The sequence below is a fragment of the Cryptomeria japonica genome, chromosome 11 (assembly GCF_030272615.1).
Source record: "Cryptomeria japonica chromosome 11, Sugi_1.0, whole genome shotgun sequence".
In the NCBI taxonomy this organism is placed as follows: domain Eukaryota; kingdom Viridiplantae; phylum Streptophyta; class Pinopsida; order Cupressales; family Cupressaceae; genus Cryptomeria; species Cryptomeria japonica.
In genome coordinates, this window is record NC_081415.1 from 102,297,535 (window position 1) to 102,311,899 (window position 14,365).

Below are 14,365 nucleotides of genomic sequence, written 5' to 3' on the forward strand. Positions count from 1 at the left end.
TCAAATTTACAAGGGAGATATCTCGTTTATCCAGTACTTCAAGAAACATATGGATATGTTGCATCCGAAGGAGATCGAGGCCTTGATATTGTACATGCAGAAACTCAAACTTGAAGACCCAGATGAGCTTTCTCCTAGAACTGGGGAGAAAGGTACAGGAGACCAGTTAAGATTGTAGCTCTTTTTTATGTTTATATATTGACCTAAGAGGCATTTTGTATTAATCCTCTTTATATTTTGTTCATATTGTAAGATCTAGTGATCTGACACAAGGCTACGACCTTTTTGATATGCATGTGAAAAAGATATTGTACAAAGCAGAATACATGTAAAATACAAGGCACCAGAGAGTATGATGTATATGTATTGAACTATTTTAATATAAAAATGTTACACTATACAAGAGTATGAATGTAAGTTCATACTCCTACTAAAGTGAGGGTTAAATGTAGTGTTGTAAATTGTATCCTTATACAATTTTAAGCTCACTTAGGCTTCACTTTAGATGTTCTAGCCTTCGATGTTCTAATCATGTTTGATGCTACTCACAACAACTTCAATTTACAAACTTCGTTTGCAATCTTGTTGATCGGTCCTTTGTTCAACCCTAATAGTAAGGGTGCATTGTCACCCTTGTCCATCTTAAAGGGGCCCAATTTTGCACCCCTGAATGATCATATCTGGTAGGCAAGAAATCCTTTCTTGTGTTGGACTGCTTCGTAATTTCAAATACATTTCAAGAGGTGAGGTATAATAACAAACCTTGTCCCCGCATTTGATCCATCATCAAGATCTTTCAAGTTCAAATTCAATCCTTATCGAGTAAATTCAAGTGAGCAAGTAATCAAACATCTTCAAGGCAATAAAGGAGAGGTCAAGTTCAAATTGCAAGCATTTAAGATGGCATCCATAATCAAGTTTCCATGAATTCAATTATGCATTCCTACATAACAAGATCAACCTTCTTATGAAAACTTCAACACAAAGGAGATTCATGAAGGTATAACATTCCGTTTCAAATCTAACCTCTTCCCTTGAAAGGCACACTTTTAATTCCATTCCAATTCAATTAGGGTTAATTCTAGCTCGTGGTTTGACCTATGCAAACCCCTATCAACCCAAAAACATTTTCTCAGTTTTGCAAGTGTAGGTGAACAGATCTGGAGACAGGAATCTGGATTCAAATAGAGAGGACAGATATATATAGAACCAACTTTTGCAAAGACGAAAGTGTTGGGACAAGGTCGCTTTTCTGTCAATGCCAAATACTTTTCTGATGAAACTTTGAAGGAAGATCCATAGCGGTGTCGAGAGTCAAAAAAAAACATTACTTTTGTCTACATCTGATAGCCCAGGATAGGGGCATTTTTCTGACATTGTCCTTCATTGTCAGGCTCCATTTCTAGACATTGGTCATTCTTTGTTTCCTCTTCACAAGGAATAAAACAATGTGGAAATGAAAACAAAATAGCTTAGTCTGAATAGAACATGTTAAGAAGAATCCTCAACTTTCAGAACCAGTTTTTATCCAAGTTTCATTGTTGCAGTGTAGGTTTTGGGTGATTGCAGTTTCGTTTTCCAGAAAAGTACAAATAAATAAAATTCCCAAAAAAATAACATATAAACAAACCAAAAGAAGTAGAAATCCTTAAGACCAACAATTCATTGATTTCATAATCCATCTAATGGACTGATAATACATACAGAATATAAAACATGATATTTATTGAGAATTGCCCACCAAAAAAGAAATTTTACATCGCACATAGTCTATAGAATAACAGGCTCAGAAATTGAAGACATCAACCGATTGATATCTTGGAAACTGCTTCACTTCCTATTCCTCTTGCTCTCTTTTGGCAACCGTAAAACATCAATTGAGTTTCCAAGGTTTGTTTTAGGTTGGGGTTCTTGGCAGGCGTTGCTTTCAGGGTTAATTTGTTTTAGATTTTTTTTTCAAGTTTCCTCTTATGCCTTTTTACTCTTCAAAATAAGGAACATCCTCAAAACTTGAAAAAAATCTATAAAAGGGAGGAATGTTCCCAGAACTATAAAAATTAAAAAGAATCCAAAAAAACAAAAGAACGTACCCAGAACTTTAAAAAGAAAAGGGAGAGAGGGGTTAACTCCTGCACATCAACTAGACCAATGGGGACATATCTCCGTGGAACATTGATTTTGTTGCTTTATTCATATACTTTCACGATCTACCCATTAATATACTAGAAAGTAAAACTCCATGACAGAGATAAAGAAATAAACATTTGTTCTTAGTATGGTAAACTAGCAGCAATAGAGAGAAGAATTTTCAGAGTTCAAGTACAGTGACCAACTACATGAAGATTGCTCTAAAATCAAAAGTTGGATGAAGTCAAAAAGAAATGAACATAACCTTCAAATTCACCGTATAAAAACAGGCATAACCCTCAATGTGGATCCCTTTTAGATTAGATCTCAAGTTTCACATGCAGAGATGTCATGTTTGAAAAGTTCTATACAGCGATTTAATTAAATACATTTTGATTTCTCAATATGGTGGCATATTTAAGGTATGACAAAAAAAGAAAAATTAAAACAATCACCCTCAAAGACTTGTGCAGATGACTCTTTTCCCTCAACACATCAAAACATATTTCTACACTCTCTCTAACTCTGTCACATTAGCAGCTCGTTGATTCATTAAAAGCTCTTTCCATCCTCGGATTAGTTTTTCTTGCCTTTGAATTAACTCATCTTTAGCTTTCAGCTCTTCCTCCAAAGCTGAAATTTCCTGCATATGGAGAAGCATTATTGCATAAACTGAAATCGGTAAAAATTTCCTGCATGTGGAAAAGCATTCCTCTCTTGTTCTCTAGAGCATATGTTCCATGAAAGTAACCATTAGGTTTCTGTAAACCTAAACAAAGATATTTAAGCAGTCAAATGCTCAAAAGCTCAACAATTGACATCTTAAGAGAACATTAATTGTCCAATTTCTGTATTTGCACAAGACCATCCATTATCACGAATGGAAGTAGCATCATCTTGAATAGCAGCATAATTTATTGGTGGAGCTCATACAATCAATCAATATTAACAAGCATGTAGTAGGAACGTTTTACAACCGAAGTCCTCAATAGAGGAACATAAATAACCATTAAATAGGAGAAATGTTAACTTCTAAAGTGGAATTTAAACTCTCCAGTGACAGGATAAATCGCTGAAAAAGAGTGGCCATATCATGCTAGATCATAGTTGAATGAGGATCAGTTCAGTCTGAAAAACTGTTTTGTGGAATAGACTGCTGGGAGATTGCTAGCATAGCCTTCTTTAAATCAAAATATAGTATATTTTCACTGAGTTATTAAGTAACATAAAGGTAAAACTCACTTTCCACGATCTTTGCCTTTGGTCACCATAACTAAGCATCATATAGATTGTGCAAATATAAGCATAACGATGTAAAAATTGAAAAACTATTCATTCATAAATTGCAATTTGCAAATAATGGCTGACAGAAATTAGAACGGAATGTGATCTGAACTCAGTATTTCAGCCTCAACGAGATTGATTTCAGCAGGCACTGTTTAGATATGACGAAAATTGTACAGACACTAGATTTACAGTTGTGTAATTTTATAAGGATGTTTCAAGATTGAATCTGAAGATTGGCCTGCTTGGAACCATTCATTTACAATTTTTAGCATATTCTCGACATTACAGGATAAATCACTCTATTAAAATATAAAAAAATTCCACATATGCAGACAAGAACAATAGCTGCAAACTTGATATATTCGAAGGATTGACATGGACATAAAGGAGAAGACTTAACTAGCAAAATATTAATGAAAAAAAGCATGGGTGAAAATATCAAGTAGCCTGTAGTGGCTTTGCCAAAGAACACCTTTTAATTAGTCCTAATTAGAAATGATGCCACCAGGAAATCAAAAAGGAAATTATTTGAAATGGAACTTCTTTTTGATTTCCTGGTGACATCACTTGTAATTAGGACCTAAGTCACCAGGTTCAGCCGAATTTGAACCTTGAAGTTCGAAATTCGGCGAACTTGAAAAAATATGCAAAACTTCGATTAAATTCGATTAAATTTGAATTAAAATTTAGGGTTTGCGATAAAGTTTTTTTGGCTTGCGTTTTAGGGTTTCGTCGCGGATTTTATAAATACGGCGGCCGCAAGAGTTGCAGTCACGCCCACGCAAGTCGCACCAGTCACGCCCACGCGAGTTGCCAACGCCCACGCGAGTCGCACCAGTCACGCCCACGCGGGTCACCCAGTCCGCCGGCCGCCACCAGTAGGCGACGCCACGACCAATCCGCGACGCCATTTTTTTTAAGTTTATTATTTCTTTATTTATTTATAATTTTATAATGTTTATAATGTTTATATAGTTTAAAAATTTATAATTTTATATTAATGGTTTGTAATTTTATATTATATATTTTTATATTTTTTTTATTTTTTTTAGGTTTAATATTTTTATAAACAATTTAATAATGTTTATTATAAATTTATTATTATTTATTTAATATTGTTGTTTATTTAATATTTTTTTAGGTTTATTATTTATTTATAATGTTTATAATGTTGTTTATTTAATATTTTTTTAGGTTTATTATTTAATAATGTTGTTTATTTAATATTTTTTTAGGTTAATTAATAGTTTATACTTTATAATGTTTATTTATAAATTTATAATGTTAAACTATTTACGCAATTTTATAGATATATTACATATTTACATATATTTATTAAAAAAATTTAAAAATTACATATGGCGAATTTAATTCGAATTTTATACATTTCGAATTTTTTCCGCATCGAACTTCATTCGAATTTCAAAGCTGTCGAACTTCAAATTCGAATTCGAACCTGGTGACTTAGATTAGGACTATAAATTTTCCAAAGATAGTTCAAAATCTATTTACCCCCTAGCTTAAATTTACCTATGCACGCAAAAAATTGAAAGTAATAATATTTTTTTGTGGAAGTTAAATGCAGATTTTCAACAGATATGCCCCGTCAGTTTACTGGACACACGATGATTCAGGCAGGATGTAGCTCTTCTTGTCCAAGCGAGGTTTGCTAGTTTCCCTATAGATGCTGGTCTCTGCCACTTGGGGCTAATTCCCAGATGTATTCCTTTCTCACTTTCTTAGAACAGAATTTTCCTTGTAACCACATGGTTAAGCTGCTATAATTCCATTGATTACAGGTCTAATATGAGAGGCAGTTCTTGAAAGAAATTAAAGACATTTGTTTCCCACTGCAGTTTATTTTTATATTGGAAAATGAGCAGTCAATCATAATGTTTCATACTCGTTGGATGACAATGAAACATCACAGTATAAACAAATTAGTTTGTATCTTCAAATTTTTGAAGGGGTATATGGGCTGAATGAATGGAATGGAAATGTATCCTCAAATCTGGTACTTCACAAAAAACAAGAATATGTTTGTGCAACTGTGCATCCCTTAGCGGTACCAACATACTCATTACAGTTTTGTCCCAGGTACAGCCTATGTTCAGGCAGGTATATGCAACCATATGTGCAACCATCTTGTTTAGCTATATAGCCATTAAGGTTGTACTAAACAAGTAATGTAATTATTTTATAGCCAAAGTACTATTACAAAGATTCATAATCAAGAAATGGTAAAAAGATGTGTCGTTTTGGAAAATAAACGCATCCCTTAGCTGTATCAACATACTCATTACAGTTTTGTCCCAGGTGGACCCTGTGTTCACGCAGGTATCTGCAACAATTTTATATAGCTCTATGGTCATGAATATGTTTGTGCAACTGTATAACCCTTAGCTGTACCAACATACTCAGTACAGATTTGTCCCAAGTGCAGCCTGTATTCAGGCAGGTATGTACAACTGTGGTATACAGCTATATAGCCATTAATGTTGTATTAAACGAGTAATGTTATTATTTTAAAAAATGGTTAACAGGTGTGTCAATTTGGAAAATAAATACATCCTTTAATATTTGGAGTGACTGAGAAAGTTTGACATGCCATAACAGGGAATGCTTGAAGATGAGAGCCCTGCGTACATTTTCTTTCTTTTGTAGGTGAAGCATGGGAATGTGCAGACTATTTATGTACAAACCTAAGAATGGCACTATATTTCCAAAATCTTTGTGGTGCCACTTTCTGGTAAATTGATAAAATTATATTTTTCTGATTAACCGCGTAGCCTAGAGGGGGTCATAAGCATCTAGAAGTTGATATAAAATATCGACATGAACAATATTAAGTCTATCCTATGAATCATGAAGACAACAAACAACTCTAGACTCATATGGAGCAAGCTGTGTCATGTCCCTTTTTTTGGATTAAAAAAATTAATAATATTCTTTAAGTTGCGCCCAATCATTTCTAATTTCTGGGGCAACTTAATAAAATTATTATAATTAATTGAAAAAGAGTTTTAAAACATTACCTATTAAAATAAAAGTATTTTTATATGCTTAAATAAAAATTAAAGTACTTTTAAAATACTTGAAGGAAAATTTAAAACCCAAAGGCCCTATTTGAAAAGGTAAATCAAAGAAGCACCTATCTTTATTTGATCATCAGGAATTCATTTGATTTCTTCCATTTTGGAGTTTATACTCATTTAAACTCCAAGGACGACAACCCTTGACTAGATTCTGGGGACTAGGAGGATGAAAACCCTCTTGGCTCTCCATTTCAAGAGATCAAGCAAATAGATGTTTGGGAGCTGTTCACATCAACATAAAACCAATCACCATAGGAGGAGGTTATTTCCAAGCAACAAAAGGCAGATCCTAAGGCTGTGCTCAGATTGGTAGCTGGTCACCATCATTAACCACAGGCTTTCACGTCTGAGATATTGGCGCCTAGGGTTTATTCAAGCTTTGGGGAGGAAACAACAACTAAGAATAGCAAATTGAACCCAGGAATCAGCACATCTGAAGGCGGAAATTTGGAAATTTAACATATTGACAACATTGTCAGACCTCCAGAGCTCCCCTCGTTCATCTCCAGATCTCACACATAGCTGTGTTAAGGCATGAGGGTCTGTAACCAGCACTTGGGCAGCTAAATGAGTTGTAGACATTCTCGCAGTTGTACAAATTGTTTGTAGAGCTTGATGGTGAGTACATTTGTTTGTAATTTTTAAGTTAATTAATCCAGTTCTGCATACAGCATCATATATCTCTGACATTGAATAAAATATTATTTAGATAAGTTACTTCTATCATGTTGATTACCTGTGACATCTGACCTAAATTTTATTGTTAACTAGCAGATTTCAAGGGTTTTTTCCATTAATTGCTGTTTGCCTAAGCATTACAAATAGTTTCAGTTGGTTGTAAGTTCAGAAAACACAAAGGAATCTCATTAAAAAAAACATTAGGGATATCACATGCTACCTACATAATGAAAGGTGAATATAAAAGCCCCAAAATCCAATCAATGTTCAAAACACAAAAGTTATCTTTCTCAAGCGTTAAGCATCAAAAAAGAACGATACCTTTTTCAATGCCTCCTCTTTGCTAGGTTGACTTTGATGTTGAAGTCGAATAAAGAAAAGTTGAAGCTTTTTTGCTGCTTCCATGAAGTCCCTTGCATGCCTCTCTACATCAACTGTATGAACATAGTACAACAAAATATTATGAATTTGAAGTTGGCATGAAAAGAAAACAACCAAGGAATTAATATGAGCACAGACAGATGAATTATTCCTTTTCCATTTCCTTTAACAGAGAGTTCATATCTGGAATTATAAGACAAGTTACAGAATGGATGTGACTGATTTCGTCAATTATGATCAGCAATTCTAATGCCCAGAAATTATCTCCTACGTAGTTACATGGTCCTATACAAAATTTTAAGGGTAGAAAAACATGTCAGTGGGACATACACATTGGATGTAAATGAATGTAGCCAACAGAATGAAAAGTAACAGAAAATGTTCATATTGCTAGGCTTCCGTCAGAAGGCATAGCAAATTAAAAAAAAATTCCTACACAATACTTTGTGTCACTAAGATTCCTATTACAACTTTCCAAACACTTTTGAGTACAGAAGGATCCAACATAAATGGCAATTGTATCTTTTAAAAAACTAAAAATGTTAACTAGCTTGTTCAGATATATAGATCCAATCTTTAATTTCTCATCAAAACTACTAAGTTAACATACAATTAGGTTGGGGGAGCCTTACTTACAAATTTGATGCAAAATGTTCACGAACTCTCCAATAAGTGTTCCCAATACCTCTAATACATACATCTATTCTATGTCATCGACAACAGTAATGGCATGTGTACTTTAATATGCCATTGCATCATGTTTTTCCTAGCCGTTGATCCTGTTCAAACCATATCATTTCCAAGCCAATTGCAACTTCACTTAAAACCATAATAACCAGGAGACAAAAGGGTAGGTACTGTTGATGTGTTTTTTAGGCACATGCAAACACAGAATAAAATACCTAAAAGTATCTTATCCTCTCTTGAACAAAATCTCTCAAATGCTGAAGATTAGCTTAAGGATCACTTGAGAAGACTCCAAGGTTCATGAATGTCGGGTCACTACATGTGGATAAACTCATTGGTTTGATGTGATTATGCTGGAATCACAAGGGGACTTACATTTGAATGCCTAAATGCTTGATTTGCTGGAACTTGATCATTTGATGCTGGAATATGGTGATGCTTTTTTGTCCTAACTAGCTTGATTTTTAAAAAATGACAAAAGGTAAAGGGTTGAGAGAGTTTATACTAAGGCCTAGAATGTAAGAAGATAGATGAATGATTAGATGGAATCCTACTAAACGAGGTCTCACCATCAAACTGAACAATTTGACACAAGCTTAGTGCAATCTTCTAAGGACATTTCAAAGATGTTCAAATCATTACCATCGAACACTGCTCACCATTCAAGTTAATGCATAAACAATGGATGTATAGCGATTTGAAGTTAAGCACATAGTATTCCAGTTGACCATGCAAGGCACACTTGCAATCAGTATGAGGCTAGTGGTATGGACTAGACAGATTTCACATGAATACATTCAACAAATTCCTCCATTCAATCTAATTTATTTATCATCTAACATGAAGATCCAACAAGAAACCATGCACATTGTAAAAAAACAACACACTCCACCATAACTTCGATGAAAATGGAGTTCATTTACAACTTAGGCAACGATTTCTACCTCTACTCTAATTACTATTCTATTCTTCAAAAACTATTTATTCTTCTATTGCTATTAACTATTAGCTAACTATTCTAGCACTATTAACTATTAACCTTACAAATGAAAAGCTTGAGCTTTATATAGAGAACTCATTTACAATGAACGGCCAGGATTGAATCTCTATCAATGGCCAAGATTTTACAATGAAACCCTAATTAGGGTTTGTTACAACAATCCCAATTTGGCCAATGAAATGATTACAACATAACAAGGGTAGGTGCCTTGAAGTTTCTGCCATCACCGGTGAGTCAAGTACATTGAATCAAGACATGCTGAGGTAGACCTTCCTTGATTGGCAGAGATAGTGACTGGGACAATGACTAAGACGCAACTTCCAACTTGCACTTTATAGACTTGATTTGATTCTTCATCATGAAGGGATGTTGAGAGACATCTCTTGATACTCAACATTATCCAGTTTGCTTAAAGTGATGATGATGATGAGAAGCAAACTTTGATTAACTCTTCTGAAACTATCTACTCCCTCGATCATGCTCAATGTAGGTCTTGCGATGACTTTGGTTGATCTTCCTTCGTTTTCAACATACTTGATGAATGATGCAAATGGTTGAATGTAGCTCTTCATCGTACTAACTTCGATTCTTGGATTCCCGAAGGGAATTCAAGATTGTTAAACATCCTTCCATCATGTAGGTTATCCTTCCTTGATACTCTAGTGCCTTTAGGTAGTTGCATGATTTCTCCTTTGCACTCCTATGATCTTTCCATATCAATGTGATAGAATGAGAACCTTGAAGATATCCCGCTCTATGCTTGCAACTATGCAATTGAGGTGGTGAGAGTCTTTAAACACTTTGAGATCTTCTCTTCCTTGATGTTTGCTGACGAAGCTTCTTGAAGAGGTTCTGCTTGTATCTTGCTTCATCTCCTACAAAACAAACAAGCAAGCATCAAATACAATTGATATATAGGTTTAATAAGAGCATAAAAAAAGAATTTACCCTCATGAAGTGACACTTGAAGTTGTTTTTGCGCTCCTTGGAGACGAGTTCTTGAAGTTTATTCCACCCTTGATGTTCATTAAGTTGCCCTCGTCTTGCCTTTGAATTTACTTTCATTCTTGAAATTCGCTTTTGCAGCTCTAAACATGAAGTTCGCTCCCCTATGTCCATTCATGAAGTTCACTCTTGCATGTTGAGTTTGTGAAATTCAATATGAAATTCGCTCATGCATGCTAATTCATGAAGTTGAGATTTGCTCATGTAGATTTGAAGATGAAGTTGAGATTCGCTTATGTATGTTTGAAGATGAAGATTGCTCTAGATGGTGTGCATGTGAAGCTTGTTTCAATCAATTCACTCCAATCTTCTAAGTCATGAAGTTCACCTTTGTAAAAATTCGCTCCAAATCTTCAACTCCTGAAGTTTGCTCCAAACCTTGAACTCATGAAGTTCACTTTAAAATCTCTCAAACATGCAATTCGCCCAAATTATGAATTCATGAAGTTCACCTTCATAGGGAATTCGCTCCATTTTCCCAAATCATGAAATTCGCTTTCAACCTCTAACTCATGAAGTGCATTTTGTATAAAGTTCGCTTCATTTCATTGATTCATGAAGTTCTTTTGAATGGAATTCGCTCCTAATCATCAACTCATGAAGTAGACTTGCATGAACTTCACTCCATTTTCATGACTTGTGAAGTTCGCTTGAAATGTCTCAAACATGAAATTCGCTTCAAAAGGCCAAGTCATGAAGTAGGAAGTTCGCTTCAATTTGTCAACTCACAAAGTGCATTTGAAATCCGCTCTAAGTGGTGTGCACATGAAGTCTTATTTCAATCACCTTGCTTGCTAAGCTTGCTTGTCTCTTCCAAACATGAAGTTCGCTCCAAATTTGTGACTCATGAAGTATGAAATTCGCTCCAAAATGCAAAGTCATGAAGTTCGCTCCAAACTTGCAACTCATGAAGTATGAAATTCGCTCCAAAATGTAAAGTCATGAAGTTCGCTCCAAACTTGCGACTCATGAAGTATGAAATTCACTCCAAAATGCAAAGTCATGAAGTTCGCTCCAAACTTGCAACTCATGAAGTAGGAAATTTCGCTCCAATTGCTGAACTCATGAAGTAAGAAATTTCGCTTCAATTTGTCAACTCACAAAGTGCATTTGGAATTGAATCCATTCAAGGCGATTGCTATCAAAAATTCTTCATTTCTCCTTCAACTTCGCTTACGTGGACTCGCTTATGTATGCTCATTAATGAGATTCGCTCCAAAAGGTGAAGTCATGAAGTCACTCCAAGAGGTGAAGTCATGAAGTTTGCTCCAAGGTTGCAAGACATGAAGTTCACTCCAATTTGTCAACTCATGAAGTAGGAAATTCGCTCCAACTTGTCAACTCATGAAGTCGCTCCAAATCTCCAACTTGTGAAGTCGCTCCATTTAACATGTTCATAAAATTCGCTCATCCCTTCCTATTTGTGAAGTGCTGAAGTGCGCTCATATCCTCCAATTTGTGAAGTATGTTTTTCTGTTTCAGTTTGTGAAGTGCGCTCTCATTGGCCCGACTCATTCAAAATCATCCCCTCTTAGGCATCAACTTAGCTTTAAGGAAAATGCATCTATTTAGTTGCCTTGTATCTTGTCTTGGGTGCATTCGCTCATCTCCTTTTAATCATGAATTCGCTCCAAAGTCACAACTCATGAAGTCGCTTCAATTTTCAAACTCGTGAAGTTCACCTTTACATGAAATTCGCTCCAATTTGTTGATTCATTAAGTATGAACCTAGCTCCATTTTCTTGATTCAAGAAGTATGAACCTCGCTCCATTTCATTGATTTGTGCAGTTCGCTTCAAACTTCCTAAAAATGAAGCTCGCTCTAAATTGCTGACTCATGAAGTATGAACCTCGCTCTAAATCCTCAACACATGAAGTCGCTCCTATCAGCCATCACATGAAGTTCGCTCCTCTCCTTGAAGTGATGAAGTACGCTCTTCTAGCCTTGAGCATGAAGTGGATTTCAAACTTGAAGAAATTTGTTGTTAGTAAACATGATGCACTTGCTCGTTCTTCTTCATCATTCCATGAGCTTCCCTTTGCTTTTGTATCAAACTCCAACTCTGTTTAAGGTGGTGAATCTCCTGCAATCAGCTCTGTAAGTACATAGTAATGGTCTGATCTACCCTCTTCATGTGATTGAATCTTGGTATTGTCCCTTTCCCAAATGTGGATGTTGATGTGTGAGTCCTCCTTGAATTTGATTTGCCTTGGAGTGTAGTCTTTGAACTTCCTAATGAAATCATCTCTTTATCAGCTTTCGGTCCCCTTATCAAAACCTAAAAGACACATAATGAATCAAGAATCCTGCAAATAAAACAATCTTACACACCCCCAATGCATCATTAATTGTGCTTTCAAATATCAATTCAAATCTGGAAAATAACAATCTACTGATGGAATTAGTCCTTGAAATCAGTTCTGATCTGAATTTTGATCCTCAAATTTGTAGCTCTGCCTCTCTGTCTGCTGCAATTCGCTGTCTTTAGATTGCAGAGCAGATCGTATCAATTGCTTTGATTGATGCCTTGGAATGAGGATGGATGTCCTCTTATATAGACGGTGGATGTTAAAGGGTCTGTTTTACTCTATCTTCATTAAAGTGACACATCTTCATTCAGAGGCCAGCTCCTTATTTTTTGTTGCCACACCTTGCAAGGACTGATGAGGTGGATACTTTATCTTTTAAAATTCCGGAAAAAAAAAAAACTTTTCTTCCATTCAAAATTTCTGGTGGGGCCCATGCAATATCAAGGAAAAAAACATTTTTCATTCTCAGCCAGTGGTTAGTGGGTCCCAGCAAGAGTCCTTAAGACAAATCAATTTAATTCTCCATTTTGAATTTAAAGTGGAGCCCAAAATGTGATGTGGCAAAGATGGATAAAGAAATGTGAAGTGTTGTGGGGGAAGGGAAGAGTGGTAGGGGAAATACCACGTGAGGAAGGGAAGGAGAGGATGTTTGGGAAAAGGGAGACATAACGGGTATGGGTAGGAAATACGTGGGGTGAGGAGGTTTAGGATGTGGGAGGTAAAAGAGGTTGGTGAGAGAAGTTAAGACATATGGGGAGTAGAATGGAACGGGAGGTATAAGGGGTAACAAAAAGGGTAAGGGGGTAAGGTTATAATGGGCTGGGGTTTAGGCTAGGGGAAGGAAGGTGTAGGTAAAGGGAGGTGTAGGTAAAAATGAAGGTATATGTAGGTGAAGGGTAGGGGATGAGTATGCTAGGATGGGAAGAGGGTTGGGTAGATAAAGGTATAGGTTAGAAGGTGGGAGGTGAATGAGATGGAAGGGGTGATGGAGGTAAAGGTAAAGTCATGGTTAGATATTATTTTGAATTATCTTCTTTCTTGTTTTTGTTTGGAGTGGTTTCATTGAGAAACAAAGAAGTTATGGATGTTTTATGGATTGCAACTTTCAGATATCTTGAAAATAGTCATGTTGCAGCGTTTGGTACGAATGAATATGGAAGAGTTGAGACCTATAAGTGGATTCATTGGAAAAAAATGTTAATAACCTTTCATTTTATTTTGGTTTGAGTCATTTTTATGCAGATTTGTGAAAGTTATGAAGGTTTTGGTGAAAACCAGTTTTACGCTGTCTTAAATGGAGTTGCTAGAAAGGGTTTGTAATTATCTTGTGATTTCACCATTGAAAAATTAATGGCTTGAATATTCTGAAAGTAGACTCAGAGGGTTTTCATTTGAGTATGGTCTTGTTTTCGTTTGGTTGAGTATTTGTTGTGAAATATGATGCCCTAGCAGGCAGCAAGCATACATTTTCCAGATTTATGACAGTCAAAATTGGTCTCAGTACAGAGATGATAACTGTTTATTTAACCGTTGGATCTTTATTAATTTTGGATATGTTGTTCGTAATCAAGTTGTCTAAAACTCCACCGGAGCGATTGGACTATTATTTTCTGGTTTGGAAGTTATTAATGTTGGAGTGCAGGTATAGAAAACTGTCATGTGAATGACAATCACCTTGATGATAGTGATTTGGATTCTTTCAATGAACAATGAAGTTTAATGGTTTGCAAAGATATAAATGATTGGATATGTTTGAGACAGCATTAATGAACCCCTGTAGCATGCATGGAAGTAT

General features: G+C 35.4%; 1 protein-coding gene across 1 annotated transcript in view; it reads right to left on the bottom strand.

Moving 5' to 3' along the window:
* Positions 1-2,420: 2,420 nt before the first annotated feature.
* LOC131041298 (mediator of RNA polymerase II transcription subunit 28) overlaps positions 2,421-14,365 on the bottom strand; it is a 30,610-nt gene continuing 18,665 nt past the window's right edge. Inside the window, exons 2-3 of the mRNA XM_057974339.2 lie at positions 7,509-7,621; positions 2,421-2,770 (exon numbers count right to left, since the gene is read on the bottom strand). Coding sequence (XP_057830322.1) covers positions 2,636-2,770; positions 7,509-7,621 — 248 coding nt within the window. The 3' untranslated portion in view covers positions 2,421-2,635. The remainder of the gene's footprint in view (positions 2,771-7,508; positions 7,622-14,365) is intronic.